The sequence below is a fragment of the Artemia franciscana genome, unplaced genomic scaffold (assembly GCF_032884065.1).
Source record: "Artemia franciscana unplaced genomic scaffold, ASM3288406v1 PGA_scaffold_56, whole genome shotgun sequence".
Classification (NCBI taxonomy): Eukaryota; Metazoa; Arthropoda; class Branchiopoda; order Anostraca; family Artemiidae; genus Artemia; species Artemia franciscana.
Genome location: NW_027062696.1, coordinates 288,097 through 311,055, shown reverse-complemented (window position 1 = coordinate 311,055; position 22,959 = coordinate 288,097). Strand labels below are relative to the sequence as shown.

Sequence of the window (22,959 nt, the reverse complement as noted above, 5' to 3'; positions counted from 1 at the left end):
TTGAAGAGCCACAATTAGGTTATAAAATATTATTTAAAGTCGTGTGTATCTTTCATTTTAGAACTGCAATTTCGGTTCAAAATATCTAGTTAAAATCAAATATCTAATCGAACCGATATTTTATCATTAGTTTACATTTTATAGCCTTGCCAGATCGAAAAGTGGTGAGAAAAGTTTGTTAAGATCACATAATCTACGAAAAACGGCTCGCAACCTGTATAACCAACTTTTGAATCTTAAGCACAGTTCCATGTATTTTTAATGTAACACCAAATAGTTAGCAAATGACTGTGTTTGATTAGTGACAAACAAAAAGTTCAAATCAATGAGAGTAGTGACACCTGTAGTGCGACACCCGACAGTTCAAATCCATTTCTCAAAAGTTTTTCCTCGAACAGAGTGTCACTAGGCAAAATGCTTGGGGGGGATTGAATTTACCGACTTTGTGGTTACTTTTGTTTTTCTTTCGGTTTTTTTTACCAACTGATACCAATCTTCTTCGATTGATTTATGTCAGTTATTTCTATCAACCCAATAAATTACCTAATATTATTACCCAATTTATATTGTTTATATTGGGTAATTATATTATCAAATTTATTACCTAATAAACATAAACTAAGCCAGAAAAACGGTGGCGCTTCGTACCACTATTTTACTTACTCAGTGTTTTTACCAACTGGCTAAAAAATAGGGACGGCGTTCCCCTTGCACGTAAGTGGCGCCCCTGCCTCGAGCTATTCTGTCTCATTTATTGCTCACCAAATTGCAAGAACAAATCCTCTTATAAGTAGGTTGATAGCGTAATACAGTTTGATGAAAGCAAGAGTAAAGCTGCAATACTGCTAACCAATAGTAATTTTTAAAAACGTTAGGATGAAAATGCGTTGATTGAATACTGTTGTGTGGAATACTCTGTGTTCCATGAATATGAATTATGTGGAATACCTTTGGTTTCTAATTACTCATGTTGATGGGCTTGTGAAGATAGATTTTGACGTGTTTGTTTCTTTTTGCGGATTGTTTTGATTGTGGAACATAAATTTGATGATGAAAGAGCTGCATGCGGCTCGAGAGCTGTGAGTTGCTGACCGCTAGTCTGGAAGTACTGAAAGTTTAGATGAGAATGCAATGTCAGTTGGTCATTTGATTTGGTAAATTAAATTGCACTCATTTTTAATTTGAAGAAAAATAACATTGAAATTCAATAAATACTAGCATTCTAGCTTCAAAAAATAAGGAAAAAGACAGTATTTCTCCACTTTTAGCTACATGTAGTTAATTTATCCACAATAAACAATTTTTTGGTTTTATGGAATGTTGTCAATTCAATTATGTAGTTATTTCTTTAAATAAAATCAATTTTTCCTAATTAATGGAAACCTCGCGTGGAATCTCTTTAAAAAGTTTTATTCCCAACGCACTTAAACGATAAAGGTCTTTTTACTTTTTGGAAGAAGTTTGCTGATTCAAATTAAGTTTTCCTTTCCTCTGTTTGCAGATTCAGGTGGACACTCAGCTCTGTCAAGAAGTTTTACTACCCCAACTTTTAACAAGTTTTAGAAATGTCTCTAGTCTTTTCACTAAAATAGATCAGCTAGAATCAGTTGTGGAAACTATAAAAGACAACATCGATTTGCTGGAAAAGGAAGTTACCACAGCTGAAATTAATCTGTCTCCGGTTAATCCGCTTAAAAGACTTTTCCAACCTCTTCTCTCTGCCGTAAGTAACTTAATGTCTAAGCGTATTATTTACGATTTCAGCTTTTTGCTTATGGAAGCCAATTTTTGGTTTTAAGTATGATTTGCATTGTGTTAGATTACTTGATGATGTACTTCTTGTAAGTTACTACTGATATAATGGTATACCACCAGAAAGTCCATGCAATGGACAAACAGTTTTTCAGATAGAATATTGTTGATAAGGAACGGTCATAGACTCATACCCTTATACTTATCCCCAGTAAATGTGATGTTGACTCCCAAAAGGTTCTAGAGAAAGAACCGTCTGTTGTCTACCACGCCTGGAGTATTGCAGGAACTGTCACCAACAAAAGCGGAATCTTGAGGCTCTGACTTTTCTTAAGTTTTATTTTTGTTAACGGATGCTTTGTTAGGTTGCTAACTTTTCAGAAAAATCTACCACCTATCGTTGGAACACTTTTCCTTTGGTATAGGTCGGTTTTTATCATCGATTTCTCTATGCGTTTGAACGCATCAATGGAAAGTGAACAAAGATTTTTTACAGAAATAAAAATGTCAAAAAAAGAACTCCTGGAATTTCGAGCAGATTATTTTTTAATGCTATAATATAATGTCACATTGTGATGAAAAGTTTATTTTTATCGCAATGCTTCGAGAACAAAAGTGGTTATTTACTTACATATTCTTCAAACAAAAAAGCTTTCATTCTAAAGATTATAAATGGTAGCCGGTAGATAAACGCTAGAAATTGCTCATTCGCTAAATTTTTTTCATTCTGAAAAGTTTTCACGAACGCACTAGTCAAACTTTTTCGTAAAGAAGAGGGAGGGTTTCAGGGGCGTGACAATCTCCCTCATATATAAGGCACCTACTGTTCGTGTCTAGGCTTAAAGTCGCTTTTTAAATTTTGTTTGAAGAAACTTATCCTTATTAACTAATGTAGGATATGAACTTGAAAACGAATAGGAATTTACTATGAATGGATAATTTCATCATAAGTAGTCATAAATCACAAATTTATGACTAATTATAAAATTTAAATGACTAATTTATGACTAATTATAATTTATGACTAATTTAAAATAAATCACAAATTTAAAATGACTGTTTTAAATAATAGTCAATATGACTTATTCATTCTCTCCATTGAATTTTTGCATCCTTTAGCCGTTTTAATGTACATTCTTGTCTGGAAGCTTTGTTGATGTTTCGATCCTGTTTTTTGGATCCCAATATACGGATTTAGCCCGTCGGGGTTTGTGATGGCTTCTTTTTACATAGTAACCTTAACCTCACTGAAATTTAGAGTCAACCAAAATTAGTAGAAAAATTGACAAACCTTTGGTGTCGTACCCCTTAAGCTCTCCTAAGGATAGAGTTTCATATGCACTTTAGTGAAAACGGTTGGTGCAAATATTACTAATTCATATTTTTAAAGTTTCCTGAATGGAACAGGAAATAAGTGCGTTTCTGCTTTTTATGGTAATCTACGTCCGTTTTAAGTTTCACTTCTTTGTTCATTATACTCTCTTCACTTCAGCTTTGTTATATTCAATCATGTGATTTTGATGTGGAACAACACTACTACTTTCGTTTTTTCTTTCTAATATCTTTCGGTTTTTTTCGTTAGTCTAAACTGCTTGCACGATATCTAAAAGCCGCAAGGAAAGCTAATTTGAGAAAAGTAAATTTGTAGTGAAAAAGACTTTTGGCACGCTGTGGGAAAAACAACCAAATTAGGTAACAGCTGGTTCGGGATTCGTGCTTTAAAGGGTGAGTTTACCGAGGAGTAACTTAATTAAAGAGCGATTTGCTATGTTTTAGTAGATAGCCACCTCGTTAATTTCTCGCCTCACGCAAATATTCTGAGCCTGGGGAGTTCTGGCCACCAATCGATAAAATTAGAATTTGATAGTAACTAGCAGCAAAATCTGCTGGACAATAAAAAAGAAAAAAAAATCGAAATATTCAAATTTTAAAAAAGCATTGTATGGATCCAGTATAAATTATCTAGATTATTTCCAGAGGATTAAAAATCCGAGGGAAATCATGGAATGATAAAATGAACTAATGTTTCGTTCAGTTAAAATACTCTTGACTTAATTTGTAGCATTAGAACTCTTGGATCCATCTTAAAAGCTTAATTACATCGAATTACTGAATCACAGATGTGCTTAGCTAATTATTATTGTAGATATCGGTTCTAAGTATGCGGAATCTCTGTACTTAGGCCGATTTTTTCACTTCATATATGAGTTAATTTACGCTCTTTTTAAGTCTCAACATCGCTCTTTCCTTTTTGTTTAAAACTGTTGCTTTTTTTGTTTTTAATTGACAGTTTAGTTACTAATTTTTAGTAGTAATAGTAGAGCGAGAACGACCACCTTCAGTATCGTCTTTCCTCCCACCAATTTCATCATTGTCTCCTTCACCTTCCTATTCACCACTTCTGCCCTATCTTTCTGTCCCATATCTACCCTCGTCTTTTCAAAAGAATGTTTTTTGTAAAGTTAAAAAAGTCCTCAGTTTTGAAAACGTAGCTTGATTGATAAAAAGAAATTGTTGCGACTTATTTTTTTATTTGATAGGGTCGGATACTTTCTGTATAACTAGGGTGCCTCAAGTTTTATCTTGGGGTAAAAATGTTGTTTTCTCTTAAATTCTAGATCAGGGGCTTTTTGCTATCTTGGAAAATAATAGTGTCAGAAGAATGAAATTTTCAGGGACGAATTCATAGCCTAGCTAATGCCGTGGAAAGGATTTTTTCGCTCTTCTCCTTCCCTACTTCTAAGGCCTAGAAAGCTGCATAGAAGATAGATTTGTGCCTGTATTAACCTTGGAGAAAATATATTTTTCTTTAACTTTTGTTTTGAGTCTGCTCTTCTTTGCCTCTAGGTTTTGAAAACACGATCCCAAAAATTTTGGCTAAAATCTGAAGGCAAATTAGGATTTTTCTATTTTTGGTCAAATTTCAGCCAAGTTTTAACAAATTCTTTGGAACATTATAAATCAGGGTTAAGCAAAGTTAATAGACTCAACACATCTTCCCTGGGCCTTGTGTGTGCTGTAGTTATATTTCTAAAAGTTTCGCTTTTGTAACAAGTTTGTCCAAGGTCATCGAAGGTCAGTGCCCCTTGAAGAAAGGAGAGGTGAAGGTATATATTTCGAAAAATCTTTCCAGAACACGGTACTTTAGATTCTGGAAACATGTAACTTTAGAGCTGGATGCTTTTGACAAGGCTAAAATGTTTTTTTTTTTTTTTTTAGTAAGGGGATTTTATCCTTTCAAAATGTTAAATCTCCTAAAATATCATTGTAAATTAGTTTATTGTTGCAATCAAATTTTAATACTCGATATTTGATCATATTTCTCAAATGTAATCAAATCCCTGAATTATCATGGGTCCAAAGAAATGCAAAATGTCTATAAGCGCTAAACCAGGTGAGAGCCATTGGGGTCCAATGTGCGTCCTCGTATTCCTCCTAGGATTTTTGTTTCCAATAAGATGTAACACGTTCCTTTTTCCGTCGAAAACAGTCTTTCCCTTTAACCAATAATATTGTTATTGCTCATTCTGATCCAATTACATATCTCAAATACTATGCCATGTGGGGCTGAGAGGGTGATTTTAGGCATAGAAAGTGCGACAATGGTGGTTGAGAGTCCTCTGCCATTTTTCTCACTCAAGACTTTTCTATCCCTACTTAGATTTCAGGATTTCCGATCGATTATGCCCTCTCTCAATTTATAATATCGCCCGGTCCATGTCGTGAAGAAGGGAAAGAAATAATCATAGTAAATGAGGGAATATGTTGCTCTGACTATGATACCACTGTGAAAAAGTGACCAGTAACCAATAGGAAATTTTTTTCCACTTTCTAATCAAATTGTGATGGAAAGTGGGTTGAACTTTCCATCATTTGAAATCATTTGAAAATTATTTAAAATCACACATAAAATTATGCCTATAATGTGTCTCAATTAGGTGCGGTAGGTGATTACATATCAGTTTTGATGACTCAAATCTCTGGGCTCGCTTCAAAGCGCCTCTTTACGTTTAGTAGGGCAATAATGGCGCGGCTGCCTCTCGTCAAGACGTCTCAATATCCTCCATACTTCACGATTACAACAATGTGATTTTTTTGCTTAAGATATAGAAGACTCAAAACAAAACACAATTTTACAATCCCGAAAACAAATATTAAATCATTTTGATTGCTGAACTATCGTTTAGCAATAAAAATATGTGACCTAAAATTTTTAGATGGCATTGCAATCTAACATTGAGCTCTTGAAACATAATAAATTCAATGGTATTATTGTTCCTAATAATGAATCCCTATCATGGGGTTTCTTCCTTTGTAAAACTAACCAAATTTTCTAATGCCGTTTTTTTTTGTGGTAACCCCGTCTAATAAAAGTTACATGGAAGTACTGAAGTGCCATTTAAACGTAATTTATTGCAAGAAAAATTCACGCTTTTTTTATGCACCCTAACGTAAAAACGGTGATATATTAAGGATGAAAGAATCTTTTCGTTAAATGATATTGCCGTGGCACGAAAGCTTTGAATAAGGTACTTTTGATCGCCATTTTAAACTACAAGAATATCTAATCCAAATTATTCTGAAATATTTGCTTTATATTTTAAAAGAGACATAAACAACATTAAACCTTGTGATTTCAAAAAGGTTATATACTTGAAATGGTCCTGCCCTGGGTCAAGAAATTATCTCGAATCCGAAGATCCAAAATATTTTGCCACTTATTCTTGGGAAAATTACTATTTGTCTTTGATACAATGTCTTTACACTGCGAAAATTAATCTGTTTTTCAATGTTTCTCAATTTGTATCTGGCTGGATTTTTGTTAGTGTTTTTAAGTACCTTAATGCTGAAGGCGAGTCGCTATATAAATCCTTTACCTTAAGCTCTTGAGTGTTTTGTTCCCAATGTCATTCTTTCTTCTGAAAGCTTCTTTATGTCTTAATAAAAATATAACGATGTTTTTCCCTCGTATCTTGTAAAGTAAGGTTCTTTTAGCTTGTAGCTGCCTACCTATTTAAATATGAATGGTTTGTCATTTTTGGGATCTTATTTCGTACATCCCAAGTGTTTGGTTCCTTCTAAGTCAGTATTATCCGTTGAATTGAAGCAATAATGCTAGTTCTTTTTTCTCACTGTCTCTATCTCTCTTTTATTGAGACAGAAAAAACTATCCGTAATATTTATAGGTCAAATTAACTTTTAAATTTTTAGCGTGAATAAGCCTAGAAAACCAATATTTGAAAGATTAACAAAATTATATGACTGATTTGCTTTCTCGCTTCTTTTAAAAAAGAGATAGACTCATTTCTTCTTCTTTTTCTCTCTCGCTCTTTTTCTCCCCCTCCCTCTCTCTTGCTCTCTTTTTTGCTAGGAACATGTTTTGATTTTTGATGGTCAAATTGCATTCATTCCTGTTTTATCGTTCTTTTTTTCTACCAAGTACTATTTATGTGACCAGAAGAATTAATTTAATTTCATTTTTACTCTTTTCCTTTTTTCTGGTAGGAGCAATCTGTTTTTTTTTTTTTTTTAGGAATAATAGGTTCCTATTTCGTTCTTTCCCCCCTCTGCTACATGATTCGCCCTAGAAAATATAAGAATCCAAATTTTGTTCATATATTGAAAGTATTTCTCATAAAAATAATTTATAAATTCCAGGTGCGAGAGACGAATATCACCCAAACGTCAAGTTATGGCTTTACATCTCCAAAAATCTTCAACACTACTGACTTGCTTTCACAAATACAGAGACAGTCTGAATAAGGGACGGATTTGATCACTGTCATCACATAAAATTTGATTGTATTCAGTTCCTTCTTTTACGTCCTTGAGTTGCACTTTTGAGATTCAATTGTAGTTACCCGACAGGTTTGTGTTTTAAAACAGTTTTTGCGGTAGGTGTGCCTTGTTTACATGGATGCGTATTTTCATTTGTGAATAAATTTCTACGGTCGATTTTGCCTTGATAAGGATTTTCATCTAGTTCTTCTTCCCTATGATGAAGATTGGTATTTCGAGCAAATTTTTCATAATTAAAGCTGAATACTTCTATATGAACGGCTTGGAGTGAAGTTTTGTTGGTACCCTCCTACTTCCAAATATGTTAAGCCGTTTAGCTTCCCCGCTGTTGAGACTCATAACATGGTACAGGACTGCACCCACAGCTCACACACTTGGCAGTCACGATGGGTTCATATCACTTCTACGGGGAAAATTGATATTTGCACAACTAAATACTCTACTTTTGCAACACAAAAAGAAGATAGTAATATATACTTTAACGTTTTTCTTGTTAGACACCCAAGTAGTGTTAATGGTTAGACACTATTTCAAAAACATTGCTTAAAGGACACTTCACTCAGTTTGTGAATGTCGAGGCTCGTCAGACAGAGGTAATGCTGTAGAAAGTAGGTCTTTTGTTAAATCATGAGCGTCCAAAATGATTTCATGACGATTTTCAGTAGACATCTCTGGGACAGGATTTTCTGGAATATTCGTGATGTTCTTTATATTGCTGGAAAGAAACGATGACGAGTGTTTCAATTCAGTGAAACACGAGTATTGCTTCCTTGTCATTGCTTGGCTATATGTTGGCGGAGAAGAATTGGCACATTCACTGACAACCTGTAAAAAGAAAATCAATTCAGAAAACATGCTAAAATCAAGGACGCATCCAGGAGAGGGTTAGGGGGTTTGAACCCCCCTCCCCCTTAAATGTTCGTGCGACTGGTGAAAACGTAACTAAAATGAATATAAACAAATTTTTGATCCGTTAAAAAAAAATGTAAACCCCCTCCCCCTCCGAATAAAAATACTGGATACAACCCTGGCTAAAATTCCGAAATCTAGTCGAAACTTTTAATATTGCTTTATCATCATTGTATAAACATTGTTGGTAGATACACGTTATATACAGGAGGAATAAGTTGAAATTGCAAATTAGGCCGCTTAGTACCATACATTTTTGTTGTGTAGAAAAATAAATCCTGGCCCAACATTCAGGCTACAAAAGGCGGGTCTCACCTGCAATTTTCTAATTCCAGGAGAACTAACAGAATTTTTAAGATAATTCTTTTCTAATATTGCACTATTGTTTCTTTGATTTTGCTTCCTAAATTACGACAAAAATTATAAATTTTGCACCTTTATCGTTAGCACTCATTAGCCAATCATCCCACGAAAACTTTGCTGCAATATACCTATTAAGGTAACGTGAGAGTTTTTTCTACAACATGCCACGGTGAATTTTGTCCTATTAGGCATGTAGTTTAAAAAAAAATATGTGTGCATGGCTATCTAACTCAGAACCCAGTCATAGTCAAACAGTAACTTTTTTTATTTTTTTACCTTTCTTGACCCTATTGAATACCTCAACTTTCTTATACAAATTTGGGAATTTTCCTAGCAGCACTAAGTTAAGAATCTGGACGACTTCAGGAACAAGTTCCTTCCTTCATTAATACTTTTGAATCCAGAAAAAATGCCCATTCAACAAAAATATAGCAATATATTTTAGACCAATAATTAGCATTGACCCAGCCCAAGGAGCTATATAGAAAAATCGAGGCCTAAATGAGTTGCGGATTTAGAAAGGGTCAGAGAACCTGGTCACCCATCTCCGCCCCCCCCCCCCCAAAAAAAAATCGGCTTGTTGAAAAACATAATTTACGAAAGCTCATAGAGGAGAAGAATTTGATGATATAAATATGATCGTAAAACTGCGAAGCTGCAACCTAGGTTGCTAGTAACTTTTTGAACTTCCGGTAGCTTTTATCTAATCCCCCCCCCCCCTGTCAAACCAAAATCCTAAATACCCCCCTGCCTAAGTAACCTTAACTTACTATTACTGCTTTTCAAACTTCTATTATTACTGCCTTTATGAGTTCTTGGGGGAAAAAATGTTTTATCTTTTCATGTAGAATCCACATAGAAAGGCTTATAGAGTTCGGTAATTAGAATTTTTCTAATTACTTGACGCCATTTTTCTAATTTTTATAATAATTAATTTTTCCATGAAAATGGAAAACAATTTTTTGATCTATGAAGCCTCTATGTTCTATAGAGAATTTGCAGTATCTAAGGCCCTTAGCTTATAAGCTGCACTTGTCGTATCGATCCTGGAGGCATAATTTTTTGAACTTTTGATTGATTTGACTAAAATAGCTGATTTAAAATTTTGACCCGACGCCATAATGAGCTGCGAAGGCATATACCATTGAAAGAGTCGCAAGTTGCTGTTAGATCACTCTCTCATAATCGCAATGATCTAATTTGCTATGTAATTAGCACTTATCTAACTTAATAAATAGGGCACGGTGCTTTTAACCAAGTCAACTCTATTGCGTTGGATATGACTAATCTATGAATTGTTACGAAAGAGAAAAGTAGAAATAACAATAATAATGAATATTAAAAGATGTTATGATATAGAATTTGGAAACGTGTATCAAAATATTTCAAGCTACTAGTGAAAAAAATTATAACTTAAAACTGTTAATTAACAAACTCATTTATCATATCTGTTACAAATAAATTGTTAATCCATTTTATTTATAATTCCCTAAAACGACATTTCCAGTAACGAAGATAAATTTTCAACTGCCTTGGTCGAATTTAAAAACCAGCAAGTCTGAAATAATAAATGGTTCCACAAGCATCGAGGGTTTAAAATTGCTAATTCCTTTGAAAAAAGGATTAATCTTCTATGGTCTTTATATATTTTCCCCAGTGTCACTGAAATATTGCTAATAGGTTCCCTTTGTTAAATTTAGGTTCCAGATCCTTCTGCAAGCTGTAAAATAGCCTTTAAGACGTATATTTTAAATAGCAAGTTTCCTTTTAAACAGAATGGAAAGAGCGGCATTAAAACTTAAATAAACAGAGATTGTCCTTCACATGGAGGGGGGCGCCACACCCCTACGTCTTACCTGCTCTTTGCGCCATAGTTTAATTCATTAAACATTATCAATAATGTTTCAATGTCTATTATGTACTGAAACTATAACATAAAAAAATGAGAACCTGGATGGGGCTCTATCACATATTGGATAATTTTACGAACTTAGCATCTACTCTTTACGCTGATTCAAAATAGATAAAAACAATCAAATTCGTCCATCAAAAGTTATTAGCATCAGGAAATTTGCATTATTTAGAAAAGTGGGGTACACCTTTTAAAAGGATTTCACTGTCAACGAAAACTTTAGGCCTACTATGAAATTAAACAAGTGTGAGAAACCTAGAACAGAGGTTTCCGTTACACATCTACAAATTTGAAATTTTCCTAGATGGACAGAAATTGTCTTGCACTTGAGGGGCGCTACCGTCCTCCCATCCTCCTGCTATTTATTTTGCAGCCATACAACGTTCCAACAACGACTGTTCTAATACCAGAACAATACAATAGAGTTAAATTGCTTGTATTACCATTCCTCAAGAACGAAGGGACTTATTTTTCACATTTGCTTCAAAAAATACAAGCCCTCAGTTAAGGTCCTCGAAAAAAGCTAATATTTGCAATTACCAACTCGCTATATGTTTGCTGTATCCTAAAATCCTTTCATAAAAACAATATGACTTCGGTCAAAATAGAAGGTGTTTATGAGGGTGGTAGCCCCCCCCCCATGCACAGGATTGTTTCAGTTCGCTTGAAGTTTTAATGTCGTTCTTTACTTTCATTTGAACAAGCTTTTTTTGTTTAATCATTACCAGGAACAGTTGCGTATTGATGGACACTAATTTTTATTTGATTTAAATTTTTTTTTAATTTTATTTAAATTTTTATTTGACAGATTTCTTACGATTCTTTTATCTTGATTCTTTGATTTTTTTTTATTATGATTCTTTTATTTATTACAGATTTCTTTATTTGACAGATTTTTATTTGACAGATATCCCTAATAAATAATATTCGATTTGAATGTGGTTTTGATCAGCAATTTCGTTTTTATACGTTTGATTAATAATTTCGCTTTGAAGACTATAAAGTTTTTAGAGTCCATCTTTTTTTAGTTTTCGCAATGGATAAAGAATAGCCACGATGAGATGGAAGTTTACTGTGGGGGACGGTATCTAAATAAAAATTTGGGGATCAGGAGTAAACCTGACTTGTAAGCAGTGGGAAAACGGAGTGAATGGGGCTTTCTACTCAACAACGATGTGCCATGGCATGGAAAAAGAAGGTCTCAATGCCCATGGGTTTCACCATTATGCATGCCTATCTGGGCTAGTTCCCGAGGTATTTTGCTTTACGGGCATATTTGGGCTTGCTTAAGTTGAATGCAAATCTGTCAGCTTTTTGAATCAGCGAATAGCTTCAGAAGCAAAAAGAATGCGAATTTTTTTCTCTCTATCTATTTTATATGGGCTGTTTACTAAATTCGTAGCCCATTCGAGGAGCGGCACTCATTACGTCACACCTGGAGGCAGGTTTTTTTTTAATCGTTCGACTGTTTTGATTAAAATGGCTGTATGGGAAGTTTGAGCTGAAGCTTTGCGGGCTACGAGGGCGAACAATGCATTCAAGTTGGTTTGTCTACGTTCTGGTTGATTTTGACCTTAGAACGACAGGATAATATAAATTTTCTAATCAAGCAGGCTCTTCCTCGATTTTGTACGACCATCGGTTCTATGGGATGACCCCTAGGAGAAAAAATGATACATAGTAGACACATCGTTCTTTATTAAGCCAACAATATTGCGTTGACTTCGGTTGTCTATAATATTTTTTTTATTTTTTTATTTTGTCTAGACAGCATGCTTATGCAGGGATGGATACAACATCACTCTTGGGAACATCCTCAGAAACTGTGAGATTTTTTTCGCAGCTTTACGATCATTTTAATTCAATTGACTTTCTCAGAATTTCCACTCGAAAAGATTTCGGTCATGTTGGGGTCGAATCGTTTTTTCGGTACAAAATGGCCGAAAACTTCACTGTATAACGGTGCAATCTCTTTTTGTTACTTTGACAAGGCACTAGAAATCAAAATTTTCGTTCGATTAAACCTCCGCCCCTCCCTCTTTTACTGTAAAACTTCACAAAATTTTCTTATGGCAATAATCTTTGATTGATAAATTGAACGCAACTAATTTACTTATTTGGAATCAGTATAAAGATTACATTCTTTCAATTTATATACTTTTTCCAAAGTTTCGTCTTCTACAGTGGCTGGGGTTACTCTATTAAAGTATACACTACAATGAACGGATTGGCTAAACAATCCAACTGAACATATGCTACAGTGGTTAGAAAAAGCCTCTTCTTACCTCCACATATGATGGCGGAGGGAGTGCGCTTCTATTTTCATGGTTTCCTCGGCTCAAGATCACAGAGACGTGATGATCTGGGTTTCTTGAGGCTTCCATTGCGGCAATCCTCTGACGGAGAAATTCTTGTTGCTTCTACAAAAAAAAACAACATAATAATCATAATTCATTTACAAAAACCAAACTAATTAGTCAATTCCGTTCTTCTGATGGCGGTGAAAATATGCTGTTTTTAGTATGATGAATTTTTGTGATTGATTTTCAGCATCGACTTGTTCAAATTGGTTGTTATGAAATCATTAGGTATTTCCGCCAACATATTTCTACTTCAACTAAAACGATATTATTATCTGTCTTTAGAGAACATCATTGTTAATGCATAAGGTTAGTCAATTGCAAGCTTTGGCCTCGCGAATATCTAAAATATAAAGAATGAAATAACTGAATTTCGCTTCTGAACTGCTGAACTGTCCTTTCCAAAATTAAATTGTGAACAAAAGTTATAAGACCTTCATCTCACTAAAATTCTTTATTCTTAGTTGAAGAGCATTATAGCGCATGCAGATATAGAGCAAAAATTCGGTTTAACTTTTTCATCTTCGATAATTGTAGCTAAGCATACACCCCTGGGCTCGGAGCTGCACATCTACCTGAATGCAATTTTACTAGCGTTAAGATCTAGCACGTTCTGCGACCCAGTATTAGCTGATATTAGAGATGAATTTTTGTGTTTACTCAAGCGTTTAAACCAGGTAATGTTGTAATTTTGTATTGATAAATTTCCATCCCAGGATTTTTTTTCTTTTGCAGAAACAAATTACTTACATATGATCTAAAACCTTGCTTTTTGGAAATATAGAATTACCCCTTCGATGCCTAGGAGAATCTGCAGGTCAACCTCCCCTGTCGAAACTTTGGACTTCACAAACGTATGCATACATCCATGTCTTAATGATAAGTTTTCATTTGTTTTTCTAACTGTCTCTCAAACTATAAAAAGGATTAACCGTAGCCGAACCGTTGGAACGAGAGATGACATTAAAACGCTTTCTATCTCTTTTTGGCATCATAGACCAGTCAAAGTAAGAAATTTTCCAGGGTCTTTCACTGTCAGAAAAAGTTGTTAAACCATTCAAAGAAAATTGCTTGGATTCTAAAGAAAACTTCCTAATTGCTCGCAAAGAAAATTCTACGATGCCCGTGATTAATTTAGTTGAAAGCGTTAAGGAAACTCCACAGATTTAGCAAATCAACAAGCACTTTCTCAAAAACTTCTAGAAATGATAATTTCTTTCCCTAAGCTCCTTGGGAACAAAAGAAAATTTAAAAGATGAAAAAATTAAGAAAAAATGTATATACATTAGAGTAAGGGAGACAAAGAAGGATGTCTATAAACATAAGCTATTTATATATATCTATATATATAAAAATAAGTTGTATGTGTGTTATGTCTGTCGAGTGACGTCATGTCGTCATGAAGTTAGTTGTCGTCATGTTTGTTATGACGATGACGTCATTAAAGGTATTTACGAAATTCGTTCAAAGAAAAATTTTTAATTGTAAGAAGATCGTGGACGGAAAAATGTTTAATAGTAAAATGACTGAAGAACCTACAATGGCAACAGCCGAGGATGCTGCTCAAAGAGACTATGCCAAAAAACTTGCTGCTGATAGAGAAAGTAAGAAACGAAAGCGTGCCGAGGAATCACAAGAACAGCAAGAAAACAGGCTTGCGGCTGATAGAGAAAGTAAGAACAGAAAGCATGCCGAGGAATCACAAGAGCAACGTGAAAACAGGCTTGCGGCTTCAAGAGATAATGCCAGATTAGGAATGTGCAATTTCCGTCAACGAAGGCGTGTCGAGGAACTACCAGAGCAACGCGAAACCAGACTTGCTGCTAAAAGAGAAAGTGAAAAACGAAGGCGTGCCGAGGAATCACAAGAGCAACGTGAAAACAGGCTTGCAGCTTCAAGAGATAATGCCAAAAGAAAGCGTGCCGAGGAATCACAAGAGCAACGTGAAAATTATCGCATGGTATTCAGGTACAGCCCAGTCGATGATTATAGTAGATGTGTTCAAATCGGGACTATGTCTAAAATTTGTCCCTACTGCAAGGTCTTGAAATTTAATGGTGAAACAATGGGAATGTGTTGCGCCTCAGGAAAAGTTTAAACTTCCTCAACTGGCTGCACCCCCAGAGCCATTGAAGACTTTGCTTACTGGAACTACGTCAGAATCTAACCGTTTTTCATCAAAAATCAGAAAATATAACTCATGTTTCCAAATGACGTCGTTTGGTGCCCAAATCGAAAATCCAGATCAATTTATGCCTACTTTCAAAGTAAAAGGGCAAATTTATCATAGAGCAGGGTCCTTTCTACCATTCTCAGGCAAGAATAATAATTTTTTACAATTGTACTTCATCAGTGATAGAAATTCTGAATTGAATGCACGTTGCGAAATTTCTCCCGACGTTGAAAGGACAGTCGTTTCCCAATTGCAACATCATTTCCACGAAAATAATAATTTTGTGCGTCTGTTTAAAACAGTCATCGATTTGATGCCTACTGATATGCATAAAATTGTTATTTCCGCTGACAAAACGCCTCCTGGCCAACATGTGCGTAGATACAATGCTCCAACTATCGACGAAGTGGCAATCGTTATGGTCGGTGATCAGTTTTTACCTCGAGATATTATTCTTCATAAGCGAAACGCTCAGTTGGTAAGAATTGCTGAAACTCATCGATGCTACGATGCCCTACAATATCCTATCATTTTTTGGGATGGAGCCGACGGCTATCACTTTAATATTAAATTGATAAATCCAGCCACTAACAAAGAAATGAATAAGAAATGCAGTGCAATGCATTATTATTCCTATAGACTAATGATTCGGCAGGATGAAGACAATTATATTTTAAAATGCCGTCAATTGTTTCACCAATACATCGTTGATATGTATGCAAAAATTGAATCAGAACGTTTGCTATTTATCCGTCTGAATCAGACCAAGCTCCGCTCTGAACAATACATTCATTTGCGAGATGCAGTTGTAAATGACGGTAATACCACAAACGTTGCAAGATTAACGATTTTACCTTCGTCATATGCTGGCAGTCCCCGTCATATGCATGAATATGCTCAAGATGCTATTGCGTATGTTCGTCTCTATGGTCGTCCAGATTTATTTATTACATTTACATGTAATCAATCTTGGGACGAGATACAGCAGCTTTTACTTCAAGGACAATCGGCGGTTCATAGACATGACATTACGGCCCGTGTATTCCGGCAAAAGTTGAAATCACTGATAAACTACATAGTAAAACTTGAAGTGTTTGGGTCAGTGCGATGCTGAATGTACTCAGAGGAATGGCAAAAACGAGGATTGCCACACACACATATACTAATCTGGCTACATTATAAAATTACTTCTAATGAAATTGATGATGTGATTTCCGCTGAAATACCTGATGAAAATGTCGATAACGGGTTATATGATATTGTTGTAAAAAATATGATACATGGACCTTGCTGTGCACTGAACGAAAATTCACCATGCATGGCCAAATGAAGGTGCACAAAGCAATATCCTCGACTTTTAGTACCCAACACAATTACTGGCAATGATGGTTACCCACAATATAGAAGAAGATCTACTGAAGATGGCGGTAAAACAGCAATAATAAAGAAGCGTAACGGTACCGCCATCGAAGTAGATAACCAGTGGGTTGTTCCATATTCCCCATTATTTTCAAAAACATTTAATGCACACATAAACGTTGAATACTGTAACTCCGTAAAGGCAATAAAATACTTACGTAAATACGTCAACAAATGCAGTGACATGGCAGTTTTTGGCTTGCAGTCCGAAATCAAAGATATCGACGAAATCGTACAATATCAGGCTGGAAGATACATAAGCAGTAATGAAGCTGTTTGGCGAATTCTTTCATTTCCGATACAAGAACGTAGTCCAGCTGTTGTTCACTTAGCGGTACATTTACAAAATGGTCAACGTGTTTATTTTTCGGAATCCAACGTGCAACAAAGAGCCCTGAATCCACCGGATACAAAGTTAAATGCTTTCTTTTCGCTATGCAAAAATGATTCTTTTGCAAAAAAAACTGCTGTATAACTGCTGTAAAAACTACACCGTTCACCCCAATCAACATGAATGCTTCTTTCTACGCCTGCTTTTGGTGAATGTACCCGGTCCGACGTCCTTTGAGTATTTGAGAACTGTAAACGGTACTATACATGACACTTACCGTAGTGCATGCCAAGCTCTGAATTTATTGGAGAATGGCCAACACTAGGATAACTGCATCAATGACGCGTGCGAAACGTCAACTCCAAGTCAAATTCGTGCATTGTTTGGAATCATACTAACAACTTGCTCTCCATCAGCTCCTACAGAGTTATGGGAAAAATATAAATCGAAAATGTCCGAAGATATACTCCATCGAAAACGGTTAGAGACGTCAGATATGACTTTTGATTTTACATCAGAAATTTATAACTACACTTTAGTTATTATAGAAGTTTATGCGTATGTATGGCAAACAAACCTCTTCAGGATTTGGGAATGCCTTCATCTAATCGTACCGCTGCTGTTTTGACATGTGTAGAATTGGATCGTGAACAAAGTTACAGTACGAGTGATCTATTGTCGTATGTACAAAATAACATTTCCAAGTTAACGTCGGAACAACAAGACATTTATGATACGATAATGCATCGTGTCGATAACAACGTTGGAGAAATTTTCTTTTTGGATGCGCCAGGAGGTACTGATACAGCGTTAGCAATTGCGTCGTCCGGAATAGCCGCAACGTTGCTGCCTGGTGGAAGAACTGCTCATTCCGCTTTGAAATTGCCTCTGAATTTGCATTCTACAGAAACTCCCGCGTCCAATATTTCCAAATCATCTGGGATGGGTAAAGTATTGCAGCAATGCAAACTTATTATTTGGGACGAGTGCACAATGGCACACAAAAAATCGCTCGAGGCTCTGGATCAATGTTTGAAAGATTTGCGAGGGAATTCGAAACCCTTTGGCAGCACATTAATATTGCTTGCGGGAGATTTCAGGCAAACATTACCTATAATACCTAGATCAACCCCTGCAGACGAAATGAATGCTTGCTGGGCACACGTAAAGACATTAAAATTAACTACAAATATGCGTGTCCGATTGCAAAACGATGACTCTGTTCAAACATTTTCAGATCAGTTGCTGGCAATTAGAAACGGGAAGCTCCCAGTAGACTCAATTTCAGGACGTATACAACTACCTGCCGAATTCTGTAATTTAGTGACGTCCAAAAATGAATTGATTGAAAAAGTATTTCCGAATATTCTAAACAATTATAAAAATAATAAATGGCTAAGTGAAAGAGCGATTCTTGCACCCAAAAATATTGACGTCCACGAAATCAACAATATTGTTTTGACCAAGATTCGAGACCAGGCAGTCCTTTACAAGTCAGTCGACACAGTTTTGGAACCAAATGAGGTGGTTAATTATCCAACTGAATTTTTAAATTTCGTGGATCTTTCAGGGTTTCCACCACACGTGCTACAACTAAAAATAGGCCTACCAATAATATTGTTACTTAACATAAACCCACCAAAGCTTTGCAATGGCACGCGACTTGCCGTAAAAAAAAGCAATGGAAAACGTAATAGAGGCCACAATCTTGACAGGGCCTTTTGAGGGTGAGGCTGTTCTTATTCCTCGCATTCCCATGATTCCAACGGATCTGCCTTTTCAATTTAAAAGATTTCAATTCCCAATTCGATTAGCATTTGCAATCACCATCAACAAAGCTCAAGATCAATCATTAGAAAAATTTGGTATAGATCTTAATACTGATTGTTTTTCCCATGGACAATTGTACGTTGCATGTTCGAGGGTCGGTAAACCTGACAATCTATTCATATGCAGCGACAATTGGACAGCGAAGAATGTTGTATATTCGCAAGTTTTACGCAGTTAATTTGTATTGTATCTATCTATCTATATAAAAATGAGTTGTATGTATGCATGTTTGTTTGTTTGTAAAAAGAGCGTTTGCATATGACGGCATTATAAGTACATAAGGTTTTGTACATGCACAGACAATGGGAAAGCCAAGAATGTTGTATATTCGCAAGTTTTACGTAGTTCAAAACACATATATAAATCTATCTATATTCATAGGTGGTACACAGGGACACAACTATAATGGCGCGTAACTAATATGGCGCGTAACGACTTACGCGCGCGGGGGGGCTTGGGGGGTCGCGAAGCGCCCCCACCAACTAGGTGTTGGGGTGGCGTGAAGCGCCACCCCAACAGCTAATACATATGTATATATAATACATATATATATATATATATATCTATATATATATATATATATATATATATATATATATATATATATATATATATATATATATATATATATATATATATATATATATATATATAAAAATAAGTTGTCTGTGTGTGTGTGTGTGTGAGTGTCGAGTGACGTCATGTTTGTGTGTCGACTGACGTCATGTTTTTCGACTGACGAAATTACAGACCGGGACATCGGGACACAAATGACGACCGGGACACCGGGACATAGGGAATATAAATGACGACCGGGACACTAAAAGAGAAAGCGACCGGGACACAAGGAATGTTCAATTAGCAATCACCATCAACAAAGCACCAGGACACAAATGACGACCGGGACATAAGTAAAAAAACTAAAAAACAAAAAAAGGTAAAAACTACAAAAAAAAAACTAAAAAGAAAAAAAAACTAAAAACTAATAAAAAACTAAAAAACTAAAAAAAAATAAAAAAGAAAGAAAAATAAAAAAAGGAAAAAAACTGAAAAATAAAGGAAAAAACAAAACTAAAAGAAATAAAAAAAAATAAAAAATAAAAAGGTAAAAACTACAAAAAACTAAAAAGAAAAAAGAAAAAAAAACTAAAAAAATGTAAAAACCAAAAAAAAATAAAAAGAAAAAAAGGGAAAAACACAAAAATTTATTTCATCATATACCAATTCAAAAACGAATGTATATACAGACCGGGACACAAATGACGACCGGGACACAGGGAATATAAATGACGACCGGGACACAGGGACACAACTACAACGGGGACGTCGGGGGGCACAGGGGGATATATAAATGACGACGGGGACACAGGGAATGTTCGATTAGCAATCACCATCAACAAAGCTCAAGGGCGATCATTAGAATCATGATGTATAACTAAAAAAAAACTAAAAAAAGGTAAAAAACTAAAAAAAAGACCAATTCAAAAACGAATGTATATACAGACCGGGACACAAATGACGACCGGGACAGGGCACAGGGGGATATATAAATGACGACAGCGACACAGGGAATGGTCGATTAGCAATCACCATCAACAAAGCTCAACGGCAATCATTAGAATCATGAGGTGTAGATCTGAATACGAATTGTTTTCCCATGGACAATTATATGTTGCATGTTCAAGAGTCGGTAAACCTGACAATCTATTTATATGCACAGACAATGGGACAGCGAAGAATGTTGTATATTCGCAAGTTTTACGTAGTTAAAAACATATATATATATATATATATATATATATATATATATATATATATATATATATATATATATATATATATATATATATATATATATATATATATATATATATATATATATATATATATATATATATATATATATATATATATATATATATATATATATATATATACTAGCTGTTGGGGTGGCGCTTCGCGCCACCCCAACACCTAGTTGGTGGGGGCGCTTCGCGCCCCCCCCCAAGCCCCCCCGCGCGCGTAAGTCGTTACGCGCCATATTAGTTACGCGCCATTGTAGTTGTGTCCCTATGTCCCACCTGTGAATATAGATAGATAGATATATATATATATATATATATATATATATATATATATATATATATATATATATATATATATATATATATATATATATATATATATACAATCTATAAATAGATTGTCAGGTTTACCGACTCTTGAACATTCAACATATAATGGTCCATGGGAAAACAATCCGTATTCAGATCTATACCTCATGATTCTAATGATTGCCCTTGAGCTTTGTTGATGGTGATTGCTAATCGACCATTCCCTGAGTCGCCATCGTCATTTATTTATCCCCCTGTGCACCCCGGCGTCCCCTTTGTAGTTATGTCCCTGTGTCCCGGTCGTCGTCATTTACACTCCCGGTGCTTTGTTGATTGCTAATCGAACATTCCTTTTGTCCCGGTCGCTTTCTCTTTGAGTGTCGTCATTTATTTAGATTGTCAGGTTTACCGACTCTTGAACATGCAACATATAATTGTCCATGGGAAAAACAATCCATATTCAGATCTATACCTCATGATTCTAATGATTGCCCTTGAGCTTTGTTGATGGTGATTGCTAATTGAACATTCCCTGTGTCCCGGTCGTCATTTATATTCCCAGTATCCCGGTCGTCATTTGTGTCCCAGTGTTCCCCTTTTAGTTCTTTTTTATTGGTTTTGACCTTTTTTTAGGTTTTTTAGTTTTTTTCTTTTAGTTTTTTTGAAGTTTTTATCTTTTTAGTTTTTTTATTTTTATTTATATTTTTTTAGTTTTCTTTTTCTCCTTTATTTTTCAGTTTTTTTCCTTTTTTTAGTTTTTTTTCTTTTTTAGTTCTTTTAGTTTTTACCTTTTTTAGTTTTTTTTAGTTTTTTAGATGAAAATTTTTTTTAGTTTTTTTCCTTTTTTTCTTTTTAGTTTTTTATTGGTTTTTACCTTTTTTTTAGCTTTTTTAGTTTTTTTTCGTTTTTTCTTTTTACTTTTTTTTTTAGTTTTTATCTTTTAGTTTTTTTTGAAGTTTTTATCTTTTTAGTTTTTTTATTTTTATTTATTTTTTTTTAGTTTTCTTTTTCTCCTTTATTTTTCAGTTTTTTTCCTTTTTTTAGTTTTTTTTTCTTTTTTAGTTCTTTTAGTTTTTACCTTTTTTAGTTTTTTTAGTTTTTTAGATGAAAATTTTTTTTAGTTTTTTTCCTTTTTTTCTTTTTAGTTTTTTATTGGTTTTCACCTTTTTTTTAGCTTTTTTAGTATATTTTTTTAGTTTTCTTTTTCTCCTTTATTTTTCAGTTTTTTTCCTTTTTTTAGTTTTTTTTTCTTTTTTAGTTCTTTTAGTTTTTACCTTTTTTAGTTTTTTTTAGTTTTTTAGATGAAAATTTTTTTTAGTTTTTTTCCTTTTTTTCTTTTTAGTTTTTTATTGGTTTTTACCTTTTTTTTTAGCTTTTTTAGTTTTTTTTCGTTTTTTCTTTTCACTTTTTTTTTTAGTTTTTATCTTTTAGTTTTTTTTGAAGTTTTTATCTTTTTAGTTTTTTTATTTTTATTTATATTTTTTTAGTTTTCTTTTTCTCCTTTATTTTTCAGTTTTTTTCCTTTTTTTAGTTTTTTTTTCTTCTTTAGTTCTTTTAGTTTTTACCTTTTTTAGTTTTTTTTAGTTTTTTAGATGAAAATTTTTTTTAGTTTTTTTCCTTTTTTTCTTTTTAGTTTTTTATTGGTTTTTACCTTTTTTTTAGCTTTTTTAGTTTTTTTTCGTTTTTTCTTTTTACTTTTTTTTTTAGTTTTTATCTTTTTTATTTTTTTTATTTTTATTCTTAATTTTATTAGTTTTCTTTTTCTCCTCTATTTTTCAGTTTTTTCCTTTTTTTTAAGTTTTTTTTTAGTTGACGTCACCTGATCCACAGATCCACAGACAACTTATTTTTATATAGATATATATATATATATATATATATATATATATATATATATATATATATATATATATATATATATATATATATATATATATATATATATATATATATATATATATATATATATATATATATATATATATATATATATATAT

The 22,959-nt window shown here is 34.0% G+C and overlaps 2 protein-coding genes across 3 annotated transcripts in view; one reads left to right on the top strand and one right to left on the bottom strand.

Annotated features, from left to right (window-relative positions):
• Window positions 1–7,707, top strand: part of LOC136042016 (uncharacterized) — a 41,281-nt gene extending 33,574 nt beyond the window's left edge. For both annotated transcript variants that reach the window (XM_065726863.1, XM_065726864.1), the window contains 2 exons: window positions 1,502–1,723; window positions 7,411–7,707. In XM_065726863.1, coding sequence (XP_065582935.1) covers window positions 1,502–1,723; window positions 7,411–7,515 — 327 coding nt within the window. In that variant the 3' untranslated portion in view covers window positions 7,516–7,707. The remainder of the gene's footprint in view (window positions 1–1,501; window positions 1,724–7,410) is intronic.
• Window positions 7,353–22,959, bottom strand: part of LOC136042015 (uncharacterized) — a 56,525-nt gene continuing 40,918 nt past the window's right edge. Inside the window, exons 4-5 of the mRNA XM_065726862.1 lie at window positions 13,021–13,155; window positions 7,353–8,376 (exon numbers count right to left, since the gene is read on the bottom strand). Coding sequence (XP_065582934.1) covers window positions 8,107–8,376; window positions 13,021–13,155 — 405 coding nt within the window. The 3' untranslated portion in view covers window positions 7,353–8,106. The remainder of the gene's footprint in view (window positions 8,377–13,020; window positions 13,156–22,959) is intronic.